Here is a 21,879-nt window from a genome sequence, read left to right on the forward strand (position 1 = left end):
ACACACACACACACACACACACACACACACACACATGCAATCACTTTTCAGATATGTGTACAGGACAAGCTGAGAGCTGCAGGCCACAGAGTAATGGCAGTAACTGGTACATGGTGAGCGGTGAGAGCTAAATGAGTTAAATGTTGTTGGGTTTTGGTTTTGGGGGGTTTTTTTGGTGGGAAGGGGGAGTTGGTAGTATTGAAGTTTAAATAAAGGCTTGTTAGGCAAAGCCCTGTACTATTTCAACCATGTCTTCAACCATTACTTTTCTGCTTTATAAGTGTTTAAAGTCACCTATATTTTTTATAACCCAATATATTCAAGTTAATTGTCTTTTTTAAGTGAGAGCCTGATGCCAATGGATCACAGCTATAATCCTAGCTGTTCAGGAAGCTGAGTTCTGAGGATTAAGGTTTGAAGCTAGACCAGCAGACAAATCCATGAAAGCCTTTTCTTTTCTCTCTCTCTCTCTCTTTTTTTTTTTTTTTTGGTCAGTCATGGGGCCTGAACTCTGGGCCTGAGCACTGTCCCTCAGCTCTTCAGCTCAGGGATAGCACTATACCACTTGAGCCACAGCACCACGTCTGGCTGTTTCTGCTTATGTGGTACTGAGGAATTGAACCCAGGGTCTCATGCACACAAGGCAAGCAATCTACCACTAAGCCACCTTCCCATCCCTCCATGAAACTCTTATCTTCAATTAACTATCAAAAAGCCAGAAGTGGAGGTATGACTCAAGTGGTGGAGTGCCAGCCTTGAGTAAAAAGGCTAAACAAAAGCATGAGAAAGCACGAGGCCCTGAGCTCTAGACCCATTACTGATAACAAAATATAACCTATGCATTCTTGATTTTTTTTCCATTTTTCTGAAAAGTGAAGAAAAATGAACGTCCCACATAACCTCATCACTAAAATAATCCCTAACAACATTCTGGGAGATGTTCTGGCAAGTCTATCTTTTTGGGGTACAATTTTGATACAGTGGAAATAATATTCAACAGGTATCTACTAAAGACTTGCCAGAGCCTTTTGCAAAGCTTTGTGGAGGGGGATGAAGAGATGTAGGTATGGCCCACCTCCACAGCACACACCATTTGTTCTCCTGGGGCTATGTGTTTCTTTATTTGGGTATTTCAGGTTCCAAGACCTCTCCCTGATTCCCAGCCAATGCTCAGACTACAGTCCTGAGTCTCAAGTAACCCAGCACCTCTGCTTGCAGGAAGACCCATGTCCCCTTTCTGCTGCCCACCAACACCCACCCCACTCCTTCCCTCTTGAGCCAGCAGTCCTGCAGAGCTGCAATGGACTCCTCACCTTCACCCTGGCCCCCCCCTCCAATCTGTTCCCTAAGCCACAGTCAGAGTAGCCTTTGGAAGTGGCAGATCTAGTCAGGTCCTCCCACACAAAGCCCTCAATAATCTTCATTGCTCTTGGAATCAACACTACAAGCTCCCCATGGCCTGCCCTTTGCATTGCGCCCTTCCCCTTCCTGACTCTACCCTGTGGCAGGGTGGTTGAACTTGACAGCCTCTGCCTGGAATTCACTGCCTTTCCCTTGGTCTAACTCCCTCCATCTTCCCCTCCAATCTAAACCTTCCTGTAGCAGGCCTGCAGAGAACCTACTCTCTGTTTGGTAGCACAAACCAGAGACAACGTTGTAGGGACTTGCTGGAGTTCTGGACTCTATACTAGAAGTTCCTTGAGGACATAGGCCAGGCTGACTTTTTCAGTCTGTCTCCACAAAACCTCACACAGCACATGCTCCAATAAGGAGTTCCCAGATGCAGAATGGATTTGCACTGAATTGACATATTCCAAGTAGCACTGGATTGAGTAGGGTTTTCTTGTTTCTCCATCCCCACTACTTAGAAAAACAAAAACAAAAACTAACACACTGGACATTGACAGCTCATACAACTATTCAAGAGGCTGAAATCTGAGAACCATGGTTCAAAGCCGGCCCAAAAGTCTATGAGACTCTTATCTGCAACTAACCAGCAAAATCCAGAAGTAGAGATCTGGTTCAAGTGGCAGAGTGCCAGCCTTGAGCACAAAAGTTAAAGGACAGCACTCAGGCCCTGAGTTCAAGCACCAATACCAACACACACACACACACACACACACACACACACACACACACACACTTGAAGTAATAAATGTTCTTCCTAGATGGACATCACTTCCTGAAAGCCCACTCCACAGAAGATACTGCCCCCCTACCCATCACCTCCTCTCATCCATTCCTTCTGTGCATCCAGGTGATCCCAATGTGGGCAAGAGAATAGCACCCTTAGAGCCCATGCTGGCCTGCAAGAGGAGAGCAGGATGAAGGAAGGGTGGCTGTCCTCAGTACTGTGGCTCAGGAGGAGCAGGCAGCGGGGAGGAGGGGCACAGGCCTTCCAGGGCAGAGGCTGCCTTCCCTGCTCAGCCTCCTCAGGTCCTGTGATTCCCACAGCACATCTTGTCACTGTCATCACCTTACACATGAGGAAACTGAGGCTCTCAGATGAGCAGCAGCTTGGGGAAGCCCATCTGGGTTGTTCTGTGTTTCAGCCAGATAGCTCAGGCCTTTGTATCCCAGGCCTGGCTTTGAGCCCAGCTCCACCCTATGCTTTCTGTGAACTTGGGAAAACGCTTCCCTGCACTCTAATTGTGGTTTGTCCCCTCCAAACTCACATTGAAATTTAATCCCCCTTGTGAGATTGTCAAAGGTGGGTCCAGGTGGGACTTTAACAAGGTGATTAGGACTCTACCCTCAAAAATGGATTAATCCACCATACAATTAATAGGTTATCCCAAGAGCGAGTCTATTATAAAAGTCTGTTTGGCAGGTCTATTGCTGCACGATGTCCTGTGCCACCTTGAGACTCTTCCAACAAGAAAGCCATCACCAATCTGTGGCCCTTCTACCTTGGTCCAGAATCATGAGCCAAAATAAATCGCTTTTCTTTATAACTTACCCAGTCTCTGGTATTGTGTGATAGCCTCAGAAAAATAGGTCAAGTTATACTTCATCCTTCCTGTGACTTTCTCATCTGTAAAATGCTCTGTGACAATGAAAGGTGTCTGGGTAGTGGCTGGTGAGGGGAGCAAGGAGGCTTCCCTCAAGAAGAGCTGAAGCAGGGCTGGGAAGGTGGCTCAGTGGTAGAGCACTTGCCTTGCATGCTCGAGGCCCTGGGTTCGATTCCTCAGCACCACATAAGTAAAAAGCCGGAAGTGGCGCTGTGGCTCAAGTGGTAGAGAGCTAGCCTTGAAGAGCTGAGGGCCAGCGCCCAGGCCCAGAGTTCAGGCCCCACAACCGGACCCAAAAAAAAAAAAAAAGAAGAGCTGAAGCAGCAGGTCCTGAGGGTGCAGAGAGGCACAGCACGGAGATTCTGTGAATTGAGGATTGGTGGAGGAGGAGGCAGTCACAGAGGGGCTCTGGGTATAGTGGTAGAATGTGGCCAGGTATGAGGACTCAGAAGTCCAGCAGACCTGAGCCCAGCAGGGCAGTGAGCCACAGATCGTCCCACGAAAGGACAGGCACAGCTCTGAAAGAGTAGAGGGCTCCAGCCAGGCTACTTTGGCCCTGGGGTAAAAGACTGACTCACCCTCATTTCAGAGAGAACACTAGGCAGATTCCAACATCCCTTCATCTCAGCCCAAAGCCGCGAGAGCAGTCCTCCCCTCTCCATCTGCCCATCAACACAACTGGGATACCTTAAGGGCTGCCACTGGTGCTCTATTGAGCTAAGATAGCCCAACACCAGGTCCTCCATCAAAGGCCAGTGTTCCTGGCTGGCTTTAGGAGCTGAGGACTGCTCAGTGCAGTTCCCCAGCACCTGTATGAGTCTCTGGCACATAATAGGTGTTCACTAAACATAGACCAATGGATTCATCTTGCCCAGGCCAAGGCCAGGCACACACCACTCACCAGCAGGCTGAGCCTTCCCCTTAGTCCACAAGCCCAGACCAGTGACTCCTTCTCCCAGCACTGTAGCCCTTCAGTCCCAGGGAGTCCACAACCTGACACCAACCCCTAGTCTGGGACACATACACACTGCCCACTCTGTGATGGGGTGGAGAAACCCTATGAAGGAGCAGTGAGCAGGGGGGGAGTCCCAGGGAAGATTTACTGCCAGTCCTCCTCTGTCCTTGAGCCCCAGGGTTCCTGGGAACCTGCCTCACTGCCTCAGCTGGAGCAACAGTAGTAGTTACACGAACTGTGCTAACCAAGCCAACTCATTCAAACTTCCTATCAGTACCGAGCCCCAAGCAAGGTTTATTACCAGTCTTGATTTGTAGAAGAGCAAACTAGGTGATGAAGGATTCAAGTTTAAGGTCACCAGTTAGCAGACAGATGGAGGAAAGAAGGACGGAAGCCCCGGCATGCCTGACTCTAGGGCCCACCTCTGTTTATTTACTCATTTATTATTTTTACTGTTGGTAAAATACACATAGGAAAATTTACCATCTTAATCATTTCTTTTGGTTTTTCTTTTTCGGTCATGGGGCTTGAACTCAGGGCTTGAGCACTGTCCCTGAGCTCTTTGGCTCAAGGTTAGAGCTCTACCACTTTGAGCCACAGCGCCACTTCCTGGTTTTTTTATGGTTAATTGGAGATAAGAGTTTCATGGACTTTCCTGCCTTGGCAGGCATTTAACCATAATCCTCATATCTCAGCTTCCTGAGTAGCGAGGATGACAGGTGTGAGCCATCAGTGCCCAGCTTGTATTTCTTTTTTGACAGTAGCCATCCTAGTAGATGTGAAGTAACCAGTGCACAGCTCAACTCTACAGTACTTCCTGTTCTCAGGACCACAATCCCCCCAGTCCCTTTACTACTGAGCCCATACCTGCTCTTACCACACCATTCCCTGACCTAGGTTCCATCCCCATACCAACACCCTGTGGTCAGGGCCCCACCGACAGCCACCAGGCCTCCACATCCATTGTCAGCTGGCCAGTCCACACTCACTGCCCATCCCAGACCTCTTCAAGGCCTCCTGCCTGCTGACTTCTTGGAGATGAACTCCACCTACAGCCCCCATCTGCCTACATCCCCCCCAACTCTGTTTACCACCCTCCTCCACCTGCAGATCAGACACCCCCTCCCAGGGCCAGCTTGCAGCTCAAGCCCTCCCCCCAACATGTACAGGCAGGAATCAGTTGCTGTTTGCCTTTCCCTCGCAATGCCAAGCACTGGCAGGTGTTTTGTACATGCTGAATGAGTGAAAGAAGCCAGGCCTCATTAAGATGTAAAGAGTAGCAGTGAAATTTAACAACTAAACACAAACACATCACAGAGCCTCAGGACTCCCAGAGTGAGCTAACCATTTAGCAGCCAGCTGTTTGCCTATAGGCAGATGATCCACCACCCCTCTTATCCTTCTCCTCATCCACAAAGCAAGGCTAAGGAACCCCTTCCTCCCAGATGGGTAGAGTTAGAGAGGGGCTCCAATAAAGCATCGTGATCTGTACCTGCCATGAGAAAGGGGCTCAAATGGTGACTATAGACATCACCAAAATGCCTCTGACCTCTCTCTGCCTCCTTCCTTCTCTGACCCATCACCAGACCTCTCTCTCTTCCATACCTCAGTGGCATGGCTTCCTCCCTCCCTCAGTCATCCCCAGCCCCTCTATTGACTCCTGCCTACCCACCCACCCCTCCCTTTCTGCAAGCAACTCTCTCCAAGCTGCTCTCCTGAGCCCCTCCATGCCTGTCCTCTCTGTAAACTCCCACCACCTACTCACTCCCAACCATCTGCTCTGCTCTCCACTTCTCCCAGGAAACTGTGCGTCCCAGCTTTGCAGTGACCCCATCTCCTGTTCCAGCAGCTTGCCTTGGACCTCATCCTCAGACAGACTGCCGCCCCCACTGCTGCCTCCCACTGCTCACGCTCCTCCTGGGCTTAACTAAACGCCTTATTTGTCTTCCTAGCCTGCGCATCCCTGCACAGCAGCTCCCCCACACCTGCCCTGCCCTCCCTGCCACCAGCCAAAGCTAAAACAGTCCTCAAAAGATACATTGTTTTCCCCAGGAAGTCCCAAGCCCCCAAAGTACCAAGCAAGTTGCCGGATCACAATCTTAGCACCCCTGAAACTGAACCACCAGAAAGTATGTCTGGTGAAGATCTGGAGGAGGGGTGCAGGTCTGCATTTCATGCAGAGCTCAGCTCCAGGCCTGAACCTCAGGGCCCCATGTGGATCCCACCCACCCTCTGCACATGGCCCCAAGCTGACTGTGGTGAGTTCCTACTGCTGCGCTAATTACTACACACTCTGTGGCTAAAAAACAACGCAAACTGAATGAGACCTGACAGTCTCACTGGGTTCCAATCAAAGCTGCATTCCCTCCGGCTGCTCTAGAAGATAATCCCGTTCCTTGCCCATCTCAGCTACATCCCTTGGCTAGTGGCCTCTTTCTCACAGTATGCTGACCTCATCTGCAAAGTCCCCTTTACCAGGTAATAAATGGGTATACATATTCCAGGGACCTACTACAGTGACCACATTTCCTAAAGTAAAGATTGGAACCCATGAAATGTCTCACCAAAGGTAAAAGTTAAAGAGGAGGAGGAGGAGGAAGAAGAGGAGGAGGAGGAAGAGGAGAAGGAGGAGGAGGAGGAGGAAGAACCACCCACCGAACCCACATTGTTTGAGCACCAACAATGTATGTCAAGCAATGGGCATACAAAGATGAATAAGACACAATCCCTGTCAGAAGAATATAAAAATCTAAGTCTTCATCAGACAAACTACCCTTTTTAAATGAGATATAGCCAGGCATGGTGGTTCACACTTGTAATCCCAACACTTGGAAGACAGGTTGCAGGATCACAAGTTTGAGGCCAGCTGGGGGCTACACAGTGAGATCCTATTTGTGTGTGTGTGTGTGTGTGTGTGTGTGTGTGTGTGTTTGTGTGTGTACACATGCACATGTGCATGAGTACCAGTCCTGGGACTCAAACTCAAGGCCAATGCACTGTCCCTTAGTTTTTTCATTCAAGGCTGACACTCTACCACATGAACTACTCCTTAGTTTTTGGATATAAGAACCTCACATACTTTCTTGCTGGTTTAGCTTCAAACCATGATCCTCAGAACTCAGCCTCCTGAGTAGGTAGGATTACAGGCATGAGTCAGTGGGCCATGAGATCCTATCTAAAATAATAATAATAATAATTTTTAAATAATATTTTCTCTTGTTTATAGAAGAATTGCAATTAATATAGAATGAATGAAGGAAATAGAAAATCACAACTAGATAATTATTGAAGGCAAGATTCATTAATAGATGTTAAAATTAGTAGGTAAATTTAGGAGCAAACAGGAAATCACAATCTCAAGTATCTCCTCCTGTGGCCAGGTATTTATTATTAGCAAAAGGAAAGAAAGGAGCTTTATGACAGAGAAACCTTGCAGACACCAGCTTAGCCAGGAGGTAAGGGTTAGCATCACTAGCAACACAACAGACAGCAATGTCAGGAAGTGTGAGCACATACCAGCTCTGTGACACTCCTATCAACTATGCACAGGCTCAACAGACCAGTGGAAAACACCAGACGACCTAGGCAAAGAGTATCCCACAAGACAACTGGCCTATGACCTTGCAAAAGAGTCAAAGAAAAGCTAAGACAGACTAAGGACCTGTCACAGATTGAAGGAGGTTAAAGAGAGACAATGACTAAATGCATTATGGAAGCCTGGATTAGATACTGAGACAGAAAAGGGATGTTTGTGGAGAAATTTTGCTCATTTAATTGTATTACAGCCATGCTAATTAGGTTCTTAGTTCTGTTTATGGACTGTGGATATAAACTATGTTAATGCTGAGAAAAGCTGGTCACTGTGTATGTAGGAATTCTATGGATGAGTTATGTAACAATCCTATATGTCTAATATTTTGAAGTAAAAGTATCTTTAAAAAAAATACACAGACTGGTAAGGTGGCTCAGTGGCTCACAAGCATGAGGCCCTGGGTTCGATTCCTCAGCACCACATAAGCAGAATAAGCTGGAAGTGGTGGCTCAAGTGGTACAGCGCTAGCCTCGAGCTGAAGAGCTGAGGGACAGTGCCAGGCCCAGAGTTCAGGCCCTATGACCAACAACAACAACAAAAATACAGGCTGGGTGCCAATGGTTCACACATGTAATCCTAGCTATTCAGGAGGCTGAGATCTGAGGATTGCAGTTCAAAGCCAGCCTGAGCAGGAAAGTCAGTGAGACTCTTATCTCCAATTAACCACCAGAAAGCCTGAAGTAGCACTGTGACTCAAGTGGTAAAGTATTCCCCTTGAGCTGAAGAGCTGAGGGACAGTGCCCAGGCCCAGAGTTCAAGCCCCACAACTGACAAAAAAAAAAAAAAAATACAGCAATGAGCTGGCCACCAATGACTCGTGCCTATAAATCCAAGTTATTCAGAAAGCTGCAATCTGAGGATCACAGTTTGAAGCCAGCCCAGGTAGGAGAGTGCATAAGACTCTTATCTCCGGGCTGGGAAGGTGGCTCAGTGGTAGAGTGCTTGCCTTGCATGCTCAAGGTCCTGGGTTCGATTCCTCAGCACCACATAAGCAAAAAGAAAAAAGCTGGAAGTGGTGCTGTGGCTCAAGTGGTAGAGTGCTAGCCTTGAGCTGAAGAGCTGAGGGACAGCGCCCAGGCCCAGAGTTCAGGCCCCATGACCGGACCCAAAAAAAAAACCTCTTATCTCCAATTAAACACGAGAAAGACAGAAGTAGAGCTGTAGCTCAAGTGGTAGAACTGCCAGACTTGATTGAAAAAGCACCTAGGTCTGACTTCAAGTCCTAGAACCAGCACACACACACACACGAAATCTCTCTCTCTCTCTCTCTCTCCATACACACACACACACACACACACACACACACACATATATCAATGACAGTAATACCTCTGTCACAGAAAAGTCAGAAGCCATAGTCACAAGCTCAATGCCCAAACTACCATCTTTATTCTTCACACCAAAGTCAGGCAACAGGACCTCCTAAAACACTAGTTGCATTCATTACTCTCTGCTCAAACCTCTGGGACAGGTGTTTAAAGAGTCTTGTCAAAAGAACAGGATCATCTGGGTGCTGGTGGCTCATACCTATAATCCTAGCTACTCAGAAAGCTGAGATCTGAGGATAATGGTTCAAAGCCAGCCTGGACAAGAAACTCTGTAAGACTCTTATCTCCAATTAACCACTAGAAAACCAGAAGTGGAGCTGTGGCTCAAAGTAGTAGAGCACTAGCCTTGAGAGAAAAAACTCAGGGATAGAGCCTAGGCCCTGAGTTCAAGCCTACAACTGACAATAAAAAAAAAGGGGAAGTGGAGTTGTGGTTCAAGTGATAGAGTGCTACCTTGGATCAAAAAAGCTCAGAGACAGTGCCCAGGTTCTGAGTTCAAGCCCCAAGACCAACACAAAATTAATAATAATAATAATAAATTAGAACCCATGTATCTAATAATAATTTCCAAGTCCACACTGTTATGAATAAATAGATGGGAAAGAAGAGAAAAATGCTAACAGTAAAATGCTAACTAATAGAACTGATAAGGTTAGGAAATTACCAATGGTTATAAAAATGGTGGCTAAAAGTTTGATGAGGGCCAGGGTATATATATGGCCTCAAAACATCATCCGAAAGTACTTGCTAAGAAGGTAAGGGAGAACAACTACTCCCTATAGATACAAAGAAACCTGGCAAGTGGGCACAGATGGTTCATGCCTATAATCCTAGCTACTCAGAAGACTGAGATATGAGGATTGTAGTTTGAAGCCAGCTGGAGCAGAAAAGTCCATGAGACTCTTATTTCCAATAAACTACTCAAAAAAAGCCGGAAGTGGCACTGTGGCTCAAGTAGTACAGCACTAGCCTTGAGCACAAAGAGGCTCAGGAACAGTGCCCACACCCTGAGTTCAAGTCCCAGGACCAGCAAAAAAAAAAATAATAATAATAATAAAATATTTTTTTAAAAAAAGAGAAAGAAACCTGACAGACATCTCCAATATCAGTACAAACTGACATTATTCAGCATTCCTGGTAAAATCATGTAACTAGTAGGCAGCTATGAGCAAAGACCAGGTGAAGCCAAATTGAAGTCTACACAAACCTTGCTTGCAATAAGGTCAAGGTCAAGAGAGGCAAAGGCAGAAAAAAAAAAAAGAGTAAAACCATGACCTCTAAAATTCTATCTGTGATCCTAGGAAGGATTCTGGCCTGGAACACATTGCTGGGACAACTGAAATCTGAATGTGAACTATTGAGTAAATAACCATGCCATCGTAATGTTAAATTGTCTGGTTTTATAGCCTTTTGTTGTTTTTGTTTTTGGTGCCAGTATTAGGGCTAGAACTGAGCCTGGGTGCTGTCCCATAGCTTTTTTACTCAAGGTTGGCACGCTACCACTTGAGCTCCACTTCTGACTTTTTGATGGTTAATTGGAGATTAGAGTCTCACAGACTTTCCTGTCTGGTCTGGCTTCAAACCACAATCCTCACATCTCAGCCTTCTGAGTAGCTAGGATTACAGGCCTGGGTGAGCCACTAGCACCTGGCCTCCATGCTTGTGCTTTCTCCCCTACCCGGCTGCAAGCTCCCAGAGCAGCTGATCCACACCGACCTCTCTCTATGCTGGGCACTCCACGGCAGGTGCCCAACAGCTGTTTGTCTGCCACAGGCCGGGTTCCAGAAAGAAGAGGAGGGGGTCGTAAGCGCCTTCAAAAACAGGAGCCAATTCTCCACCCCCCTGAGCACAGCCCCGCTCCCTGGCTACTGCCCAAAGCTGGCCGTCATCTGCTCTGGGTAATAAGTATTTGTATGGCGATAATTACAGCATTTGGGAAGAAAATCCCATTAAGCAAGAGCCCTGCTGAGCTGCTAATGCCGGCACAGCACTGGAGGCGGCAACTCGGCCAAACGCCCGCCCGCCCGTCCGCCAGTCTGCTCCCAATCGTGCAGGAGCCCGGCCTCGCTGCGCGCCCTCGCCAGGCCCCAAAGCGCATGGCCGCCCCTGCTGGCAGCCTCAGGCGGCCTGGGCCACCGACAGCCTGCTCCGGACCCAGGGAAGGGGAGCCGGTGCCGTGTGTTTGGGGGCTCCCAGCAGCTGCCTGGTGAGGGAAGAGGAGGGCCAAGCCTGGATCCGGCACCGTGTCTCAAGTTCCCACCAGGCCATCTCTTAACAACAACGATAATAGCACCATTTATTGGGCACTGGCTGTCTCTCTGCCAGGCCCCAGCACACACTTAGTCCTCAGACCCGCCCTTTGAAGCAAGCCCTATCACCACCCCCACTTTATAGGCAGGAAAATGGGGGTTCTGGGAAGTACTTTCCTCCTAAGCACTTATCCCAGTTTGCAATTATGTGTTTATTCTCTTATTGTGTCGTTTATCTCTCTTTCCCCTACTGGACCGAAACTTGGGGGGAAGGGGGAGGCAGGGAGAGGCCAATTTTTTCTGCTCAGCCCAACACAGATTTCAATAGACAGCAGCTATTTGTTGAATGAATGAATGAATGAATGAAAGCCGGTGGCTCTCTCCCACCCTGCAGAGCAGCAGGTCCACCCCTGACCCCTCCATGCCATGCACTCCAGCCCATCACAGGAGGTGTGCTGCACAGCTCTGCCACGGTCTCCAAATTGTATAGTGGGGAGAGGGGTCCCCAGGCATTGACCACACACTCAGAGAGGACAATCCAGCAGAGCAACCTGTCCAACACTCAAACCCATACCTCTGGAGCTCCCTTCTGCCCCACCCAAACCCTCCAGCCTTTAGTTTGGGCTTCACAAATGACAATATTAGCACCCAGTGATTGAATCACAAGGCATTTTCACAAGCACAAGTGAGTCACTGTTTTATTACATAAAAGATATGATTTCCAGAAGCCAATGGCAGGTAGACCACCAGCCACATGCTACACATGGCATCTGCCCCTCAATGTGCCATGCCCTTGTTTTTGTCCCCTTCTACATCTGAGGAAATGGTGCCTCAGAGCAGGTAGAGGGACAGCCCAGTGTCCAGCAATAAGCCTAGCACACTGCTGCCACCCCAATGCCCTATGCGAGCGGGAGCTTCCCAGCTGCTAGGAGGCAGGCTTCTGCCATCTCTGCCCAGATAGCCCAGGCCAGCCAGGCCTTAGTGACGGATTTGGCTTCGCTGGCCCCTGACCTCCATCACCACAACCACTATCCAGTCATTATTTGGAATTCCAAGCAAGTTCTCCAGACCATCAGTCCTAGGATGCCCTGGGCAATCTCCTTTGGGGACTCCCAGTCTCAGGGGGTCTCTTCCCAGAGGAGCCATGGGCCTCCTAGGCCTCTGTAGCTTGCACAGGGAAGGATGGACAAGTTGCAAATGAGGCAAAGGGACATAAAGAAGATAGTATGAGAGCAAGACCCCAGACCTGACAACGTTCTGGGCCAGGGAGCAAATGGAAGCCAGCAGGCCTAACTATCCCACTTTGCTTAGATGGCCTACGACAGGACCCTCTGCACACATGCTAAACCTCAAATACAAGCACGCTGGGAACAAGAGCACATACTCACTATAGTCCTAAAGGATTTATGTGGGGTTTTTTTGTACTGGCACTACAGCATGAAGTATGGGCCTCAGGCCCTGGCTCAGCTGGCACTCTACCATTTGAGCCACTCTTCTGCTTTTCAGTTTTTACAGGATAAATGAAGGTAAGAGTCTCTTAGATGCTTCTGCCCAGGCTAGCTTCAAACAGCAATCCTCATATCTCAGCCTCCTGAGTAGCTAGATTCCAGACATGAGCCACCATTGCCCCTGCCAAAAGGGTTTTTTTAATCGGGGGTGAGGGAGAAATCAAACTGAAAGTCAGGGTTTTCCAATGAAAGAAAAAAAGTTTATAGTGGCCATGACTAGGTCCCTCGGAGGCTGATTCCCTACAAAGAGATGATACTTCTACTTCCCAGGCCTCCTCCAGCACCTCCCACATTTTAATTGTTCCATTACAGTAAATTATTTAGCATCCCTTCTCCACCAGGGGCCCCCCAGCCCTGAGGCCCTTCTGGCTGAACTGATTTCCTCAGCTGCTCTGGGCCCTAGACAATCTCTTCCCAGAAGTCACTGCAGCAAGCCAATGACAATTTCATCCCACTTGAGGGGATAGAGCTGGACCAGGAGGTATGGAATATATGGTCATAAAGTTGTGAGGCTGCTGCAGAAGCTGCCCACAGGACAAAAAGCAAATGCACAGCTGCAGTGTTTGAACATTTCACAGCCTCTGAGGAAGATGCTGACCAGGCTCCAGAACTGCCTGACACCCGTATTGATGAGAGAGAGCATTTGCCAGTTATTTTGAGTCTGCCTGGGTGCTCACCAAAGCCTCTTTCAGGACATTCTCTTCCTCCTCCAATGGCTCTTCCGAGACCTGCCTGGTAAACAGGCTTCCTCTGCCTTCCACACCGAGTCCCAGCCCCAGAAGCTGTGTACACAGTGAAGCTCCTCCAGGATAATGCACCCTGGGTTCCCACCCCAGAAGTCCCCAACAGAGAAGTCCAGAGAGAGAAAAGGCCTCTGGGCCCTTCCTGACCACTTTCTAGCCCCATCCTCTCACATCCAATGGACATCACATGATTCAACCCCAGGGACAAGCTGGTCCATTTGCCCATCAGGCCAAGCCTGCTCACAGCTGCAGGCTTTGTTCATGCTGTTTCTCTCTCTCTCTCTCTCTCTCTCTCTCTCTCTCTCTCTCTCTCTCTTGTGACGCTGGGGAGTGAACCCCAGACCTCGTAGATACTAGACAAGCACTCTACTACTGGATCTTTTCTCTCTTTTTGTTTTCATTTCTGAGACATGGTCTTGCCACTACTTTTCCTCAGGCTACCCTTGAATTTCTGATCCTCCTGCCTCCGCATCCTAAACTGCTGAGGGTACAGACATGCACCATCGTACCAGATATCATGCTGTTATTATATGTGTTGCCTGCTCTCTCTACTTAGGAAAATAAAAACAGAAAATCTCTCACCCCTGATCAAGCATCCCATCCTCTGAGAAGCAATTCACCCTAGAAAAAGGTTTATTGTCCCAATGTTCTCACAGCTCCATCACATTGCTGGCTGCTCCTCTCCTTAGAGCTTCTAGTTAAAGGTTCCCTGCCCAGTTCTCCAGACCATGTACCCTTGCAGGCAAGGACAAGCTCTCTTCCTGTTGGGTCCTCAGCACCCATGATACTTCCTGGCTTTGCTAACATTCTCTTAATTTAAAAAAAAATGAGAGTTAAGGCTCACACCTATAATCCTAACTACTCAGGAGGCCAAGATCTAAGGATCTTGGTTCAAAGCCAGCCTGGGTAGGAAACTGTGAGAGACTCTAAGCTCCAATTAACCACTGAAAAGCTGAAAGTGAAGCTATGGCTCAAGTGGTAGAACACCAGGCTTGAACAAAAAGGCTAAGGGAAAGTGAACACCCAGGCCCTGAGTTCAAACCCTAGTACTAGCACAAAATACTAATAATAAGACTGCCCTCCCTATTTTTATCACCTATATTCTCACCGGGTAAGTACCAGGACATATTAGGTACTTCTCTGCATATTACCTCCTCCCTTCTCAAGAACCAAAGACAAAGTCTCCCTGATCCCATTTTCCCAATGGGAAGACCCTAAGGCTCAGAGAAGACCCAAAGTCATACTGCTCATCACTGACAGAGCTGCAGTTTCAACCCAGGTGCTGTCGCCACTCCCACAACCCCAACTCCTTCCTCTAGAGTAGGAATTTTTACTTCATCTCTATCTTATCTGACTTAAAGAATTTATAAAAGTCACAACAGACTAAATATCCTAAACACTCAAGGTCATGAGAAAACATGGATGGAGAACACTTGGACATTCAAGATATCCCAGCGCAAAGGAGAGGGGCGCGTGTGTCTCACATCTAAGCTGCTGCCAGGGTAACAGCAGCAGGAGAAATGCCCCAGTGGACAAGGCAAAGGGAACAGGGAGTAGGTCCAGAGGGAGCAAGCCTAGCGGTGACCCGGCAACCTCAGGGTCCTCTCAACAGATCTTGGATGCTCAGTTTTTCTCCAGGTCTACCCAAGGAAATACATGGACTGCCAAGAACACTGGGTTTGGTCTCCCACCTTCCCTCATCATCCTTTACCAGCCTCACAACACAAACACACACACACACACACACACACACACACACACACACACAGAGCGACATCTTTTACCATCTAGATTGCATGCAGATTGCAAATTCTCTAACTTGGGACTGTCTCCACCCCAACTAAGAAGAGTCTGGGGCAAAAGTGCGTGTTCACTAATTGTTGGCTTTGGTACAAAGTTTGATCCAGGCAACAGCTCTCCCCAGGGTCAGATATCAGCTTTTGACCAGATGAGAGCCATGAAAATGTGCTCCAAAGTTATCCAAATATATCAACCTTTCCTGAGAGCCACTGCAGTCCTCCAAGAGCATGGGTTTGAAAGGAGCTGCCAGTCTGCTCAAGTCCTGATCAAAAAAAAAAAAAATTTCCTGGTGCCTTCACCTCTGTGAGCAGTACAAATGTTCTACCTGTGACCAAAAACCTACACTCACAGCCTACACATGTGGTCCTCCACAAACTCACACTACTAAGGTGCCCAGAGATGCTAGGAACCCACAGACACCCAGTCTGCAAATTAGCAAAAAATATATTATATTATGTAGATCTTTAAACACACACACACACACTAACAAAGCTCAGCATGTCTAGAAAGGATCCAGTTTCCTGAAGATTTACAAGTAAAAGAGAAATGACAGAGGAAAGAATTTACATGTTTTATGACTTGTCATCTTTAACCTAGTGCCTCTATCCAAGCTCCTAATCTCTTATTATTCAAGGGGCTCCTACTCCAAGACACACCCACCCACTCTGGGTCCTGAATTTAATATGCTCCAAGCCCCCAAACCCAAAGCCTTCATTCAGGTCCCATTGTCTGCCAGGATTGGGGCTGGCTGGCGGGGAAGGAGGCGACCAGACACCTGGCATAGTGAGAATCCTCAAGGTAAACAATGGAGAAAAATGAAGGGGACAGAAACTTCAACTCCGTGGCACCATGCTGCCCAGGGCCAGGCAGCAAGCCGTCGGTCCAAACCTACACAACCAGTCAGAGCACACAGCCCAAGCCCCCTGTGTCCAGGAGGAGACACGGTGCCGGGCAGTGTGGGCAGCGTCTCTCCCCACGCTTTGCTTTGGGGCTCCCATCTTTGCTTTGGGGCGCCCTGGAGGAGAGTGCTGGTGCAGTGGGAAGGGCCTGCCAGTGCCGACCTGGGGTGCAGGTGTGAGGATGGGCTGACAGCCCGCAGCAGGGAGCTCTTTGAATCCCGGAGAAGGGAAATCGGAGCGCACCCTGGCTCTGGGCTTCAGGCTGGGGAAAGATCCCCACTGGCTCTGTCCGATCCATTGGCCCCAGCAATCTGGCTCCCACCCTGGCCCTCGGTTGCATCGGTTGCATGGCCGGTCGGAGGGCAACCTGGGGGCTCCCCGAGCCGAGGACGGGGACTCATACTCACAGGCGCTCGGTGTTCCGTGGGATGTTCTTGGGGATGGCCTGCAGCCCGGTGCCGTGGCAGTCCACCGTGGTGCCGGTGCAGGTGCAGAGGGCGGGGCACGCCGTGGCACCCAGGCGCCACGCGACTGCCCACAGCAGCAGCAGCCAGAGCTCTGGCCGGATCAGCCCCGCCAAGGTCCCCCACCGGGGCATCAGCGCCATGGTGCCCTCACCGGTCCCGTGCCAGACGGCGGCAGCTGCTGACCATCCCCGTCTGGGGAAGCTTCCAGGTGCAGTCCCCGCGCCCAGCGCCGCAGCCCTCGGGCGGAGCACTTCGCCCCGGCGGGCTAGGAGGCACCGGGCTGCCCCGGCCACGCGCCCGGGTGCGGGCGGACGGAGGAAGGACGCCCTGGACAGGGAACGCGCGGATCCTCTCCCCGCTCCTCTCCGGATCCTCTTCCTCTCTCTCCCTCCCAGCTCCCAACTGACTGCTGCTGCGAGGAGGAAAATGGGCAGGCCCCGCGCACGCACCCCGCTTGCGCACGCACACGCGGGCGCACACACACACCACACACACACACCCTCACACCCGCACCATCGCTCCCACCCGCCAGTCATCCAGCAAGCAAAAAGCACACATCCAGGGCCAGACTCCTCCCCGCCTCGCCCTCCCCCCAGTCCCGACCACCGCCCCCTCCTCCCGGCTGCTGAACCGCGTACAGTTTCAAAGATGGAACTTCCAGGCGCCGCCAGCGGGCAGGAGCTGCGGAGGTATTGGGGTGGGGGGGAGGGGGAGTAGGGGAGGGGAGGGGGTTACCCACACACTCACACTCTCTCTCTGACACACACACACACACACACACACACACACACACACACGGGTTCAAGATAGTCCAAAGAAGGAAGGTGTTTTTGTGTTTTTTGTTTTAAGAAATGTTGGCTGTGTTCCTGGATACCTTCCCTGGGGCCACAAACACACTTCACATCCCCAAGATCCCCAGGCCCCACCGTACTTGCTGTCAGTTATTGGTGGAAGGAAGGCTCTGGCCCCAGGTGGTCTCTCCATGCCACTACCTTGCAAAAGCCGCAGGCCAAGTACAGTCTCCTCTCCTTCAACACACATTCTCCCCAAGATGGCAGCGCCCTATTTCTCCCCAGGAACACAAGTAGTGGGATAGGATTAGCCCTGTACTGGACATTCACAGACAGAAGGGGTCTTCTAACTAGGCCTTCTTGGCTGGGGGGAGGGGGAGGGAGGGGGAGGGAGAGGGAGGAGGAGCAGACAGGGTATCAGTGGGACTGGGTGGAGGGGACAAGGGTATCGGTGGGGTCTTGGGAATGTGCAAACATCTCCCTCCCCTCACACTCCTGGCTCCTCCATTCCTGACAGATGGAAAGATAAAAAGAAACATTCCATCCTATCATCACAGGGCAGCAGAGAGGGCTGGAAAGGGGCCAGGCAGCCTGCTGGGGTGAGAAGTACTCCCAGGCCCACCCATAAAGGACTCTAGCCCCTGCCCAGTGGCCAGGGACTTACTCTGATGTAGGTGTCAACATGGGTAAGAATGAGCATTATAGGTGGAGAGAAAATCCTTCTGAACTCCAGAAAAGATAAATGCCTTTGCCAAACCAAGGACAGCTATGTCTTGATGGAGTTTTAGGGACCAGAGCCTGGTCTGTGCATCTGGGCCTGCTGTACGACTAGAAGGCAGCCTGTGCACAGCCTGAGGAGAGGAGGTGACAATCGACTCAAGAATCACCTGCAGCTACGATGTCCCCCATCCCAGAAGGGCTGCTCCTGGGGCCCTGGACATGGAAGTTTGTCCTAGGTGCTAGTGGGGAGATACAACAGGCTTCACAAATATAGCACCCTATCTTCCACAAAGTACCCAAGGCTCAGTTTCCCCTTGTTTTCTCTTTTCCATCTGGATACATTTTTTTTTTCAGGATCTCCATTGACAAAGTATAGGTAGAACTGTGGACTGTAGGTCATACCCTCCATAGGTGTTTATAGGCTTTCAAGAGTTCTTTTAAAAGTATTCATGCACCTTCGCCAAGCACTGGTGGCTCACACCTGTCATCCGAGCTACTCAGGAGGCTGAGATCTGAGGATTGCAGTTCAAAGTCAGCCCAGGAAAGGAAAGTTTGTGAGACTCTTATCTCCAATTAAGCACCAAAAAAAAAGCTGGAAATGAAGCTGTGACTCTGGTGGTAGAGTACTAGACTTAGTACAAAAGCTCAGGAACAGTCACAAGGCCTGAGTTCAAGCATATTCTCTCTCTCTCTCTCTCTCTCTCTCTCTCTCTCACACACACACACACACACACACACACACACACACACACACACACAGTATTTATGCAGCTCTACAACTCTGCACAATGCACCCCTGTGAAGGACTTCTATCTGAGCTGTGGACTCTTGAGTATTGATTCAGTAACTCAAGGAGGGAGCTTTCTCAGGGGTCCCCACATGTTGTAATTGTAGGGAACCTTCCTACAAAGTCAGGCCTAATCTGGAAGGGCCAGGATCCTCTCTCTTGCAAATTTCAAGTCTTTCTCCATGGCCTACCCAGCCTAGGGCAGTGAAATCTTCATTCCTCTGTGCCTGCTGCTTTGTTTATCCCTTGTAGCTGGAGCTCTGTTTACACTTGCAGTTTTTTCCCCTCCTTTTTGACACATCCCGGAGGGCAAAGCCAACCATACCCACCCCTTGATTCCTCACTTTGGCACCTACCCCAGCACCTAGCACTTAGTAGGCCTATCACACTGGCAGCACTGGTTGAAGACACCTGGTCTCCAGCCTTCTGCTCCAGTAGTGCCACATTCAAAAACTGTCCCCCCCATCACACACACACACACACACACACACACATACACACAGTGCCCCATAACCTCTGAGGCCCCAGGAAGCCAGGACCCCTATGGAGAAGGGAAGAGTGTTGATTAATCAGGCGACATGCCCTAGGGTCTTAGAGTGGCAAGGAGAACTGGTGTGAGAAGGGGTAAAAAGGGGAGGGTGCAAGATCAGCCTTGTCTGTGGCTCCTGCCCTAGAAGCTTCCAGACCAGCCTGGCCAGTGTCACCCAATCAGGCCCTGAGCCAAGTTGTCCAGGCCTGGCAAAGCCTGGCCTTTCCTTTGAAGGGAGGGAAGGAAGGAGGGCCCCTCAGCCTCAGGACAAAGACTCCCCCTGCCAGCTCATCACGGGAGGCCCTGCCCCAGCAGCTGGGCAGCTCCCCAACTTGGCTCCCATCCCTGGTTCCTCCACCCCAGAACCTGGCGGGCTCCCCAATTCAGGAGGCAGCTCGCCATGAATGAACACAGCTCATTAGCGTTCCCAGCACATTTACTCGTTAAACAACCGCCTGGCCAGCCACACACCCCAAGTCTCCCCCCGCCCCCCCACACACACTTTGCTTTTTCAATTTCCTCTCCCATGCCCCTCCCTCCGGCAAGATTCCCTACCCCCTCCCTCTAGCCCAGGCCACCTGCTCCCTCTGCATGGTTGTGGTGGAGCAAGCTTAGTGCATTGCTTTGGCCAGGAAGGCACCACCAAGCCAGAGCTGCCCACCAGCCACGGGCAGGGCCACCCCTCGAGGAACACTAGGGGTCAGGTCTCCCCATCCCAGTGGCATGGGTCATATGCACTTGGCAGTAGAGGGTCACCTTCTGCCTGTGACTCCAGGAGAGGGAGCCCTTCCTCCAGCTTTGGCATGGGTCCTACCCCACCTCCACCAGCCCCTGCTACAAGAAGAGAAGCTAGAGGACACTGCAAAAGGCAAAAACAAGGCAGAATGCCTGCCATCCTAGCATGACATCTGTTAACTTACTGAGTCCTGATGGGCTCCAGGCATTGGACCAGGATTCAGTAACTCACTGGGGAATAGAATGGACCTGGCTTTCCAAGAGCCACAGCCAGAAAAGGAACAGAAGAGAAAATGGGAACATTCTGGTATGTGTGGTGACTGGAAATGAGTGAGAGTCCAGAGGTGAAGATTCCCTGTGGGACGAGGCACTTAAGCAGTCCTGAAGGATCCACAGCACGCACACGTGCGCACACACACACACACACACACACACACACACACAAGACAGGCTTTCCTGGTATCTAGGGCTGCAGGAGGTAAGGCACCGACCAGGGGCAGCTCTTCAATGACCTGGGCCCACATGGGGCTGTACTGGGACCTACGCCCCATCTGGCCTGTCCCCATGTTCAAACATATGCCTGTGTGAGCATACACTGTCTCTGGGCCCTGGCTGCTTCCAGAGAGAGGACCTGAGTGATAGCAAAGGGACAGTTACAGCATTGCTTCTGTCTTTTTATTTGAGAACTTTGTCCTGGATAGTACAACCTAACTCCTCACCATCACCAATACTTCCTGGGATCCACTTTCCAATCCAGAATCTTCCCTAGGGATAGAAGGAGACATTGTGATTGGAATGCAGGGGATTCCAGAAGCCATTCTCTTAAAAAAAAAAAAAATCAAGGCCTGGTATGCTGAGTTAATGAGTTTGAACTTGGACCTATCCACTCCAGGGAGGCATTGAAGGAAATAGTCTGGCAGAGACCATGTGTGTGAAGCATGGTCTCCAAGTTCCACACATACCCATTAGCAAGGATGAGGCACATCAAAGAGAAAGATGGTCAAGGGGGAAGGGTGAGAACATGATGCCAGAGCCCAGGGGGATTAATAAAGCATTACATCCATATGTCACTTCCTTGTTGGTAGCTCAGAGAAGGGGAGCGGCCATCCTAACTACACATAGCAAAGCAGATGCAGAGGTGAGCCATGAATGATTTTCTATGTTGGGCCACATGCCTGGCAAGAACACAACATCCAACCTTTGGCATTGATGCCAACCTGTCCCTGAGAGGTCTGTGCCAACAGAACTCTAGATATTTTCCCTTAAATCTCTAAAACTCTGGATTCACAGGAGATGGGACTGCTTGAACATCTCGATGGCAAAATTTGAAGCAGGGACAAACTCCTAGACTTGAGATCTTGGACGTTACTAGCCTACAGGGCATTAACTCTGGCCAATAAGAAGCATTGAGAGGGGCTGGGAAGGTGGCTCAGTGGTAGAGCACTTGCCTTGCATGCCTGAGGCCCTGGGTTCGATTCCTCAGCACCACATAAGAAAAAAGTCAGAAGTGGCGCTGTGGCTCAAGTGGTAGAGTGCTAGCCTTGAGCTGAAGAGCTGAGGGACAGCGCCCAGGCCCAGAGTTCAGGCCCCACGACTGGACCAAAAAAAAAAAAAAAGAAGAAGAAGAAGCATTGAGAGCAAGAAAGAAGCAGAATGGAGAGAAGAAGGAAGAGGAGGAAGAGAGAATGCAGAGAGCAGCCCAGCACAGGTAGCAGTAAATGCGTCCATGCATTTACCAGATATTGTTTGCATGTCAACTATAAGA

At 50.0% G+C, this 21,879-nt stretch overlaps 1 protein-coding gene across 2 annotated transcripts in view; it reads right to left on the reverse strand.

The window, feature by feature from the left end:
• The window catches only part of Slit1 (slit homolog 1 (Drosophila)), a 148,537-nt gene extending 131,388 nt beyond the window's left edge, over window positions 1-17,149 (reverse strand). Inside the window, exon 1 of one of the 2 annotated variants that reach the window (XM_013017794.1) lies at window positions 16,493-17,149. In XM_013017794.1, coding sequence (XP_012873248.1) covers window positions 16,493-17,088 — 596 coding nt within the window. In that variant the 5' untranslated portion in view covers window positions 17,089-17,149. The remainder of the gene's footprint in view (window positions 1-16,492) is intronic. The other variant, XM_013017795.1, reaches the window with a different exon arrangement.
• Between the last annotated feature and the right edge of the window lie 4,730 nt (window positions 17,150-21,879).

The sequence above is a fragment of the Dipodomys ordii genome, unplaced genomic scaffold (genome assembly GCF_000151885.1).
Source record: "Dipodomys ordii isolate 6190 unplaced genomic scaffold, Dord_2.0 Scaffold36, whole genome shotgun sequence".
Classification (NCBI taxonomy): domain Eukaryota; kingdom Metazoa; phylum Chordata; class Mammalia; order Rodentia; family Heteromyidae; genus Dipodomys; species Dipodomys ordii.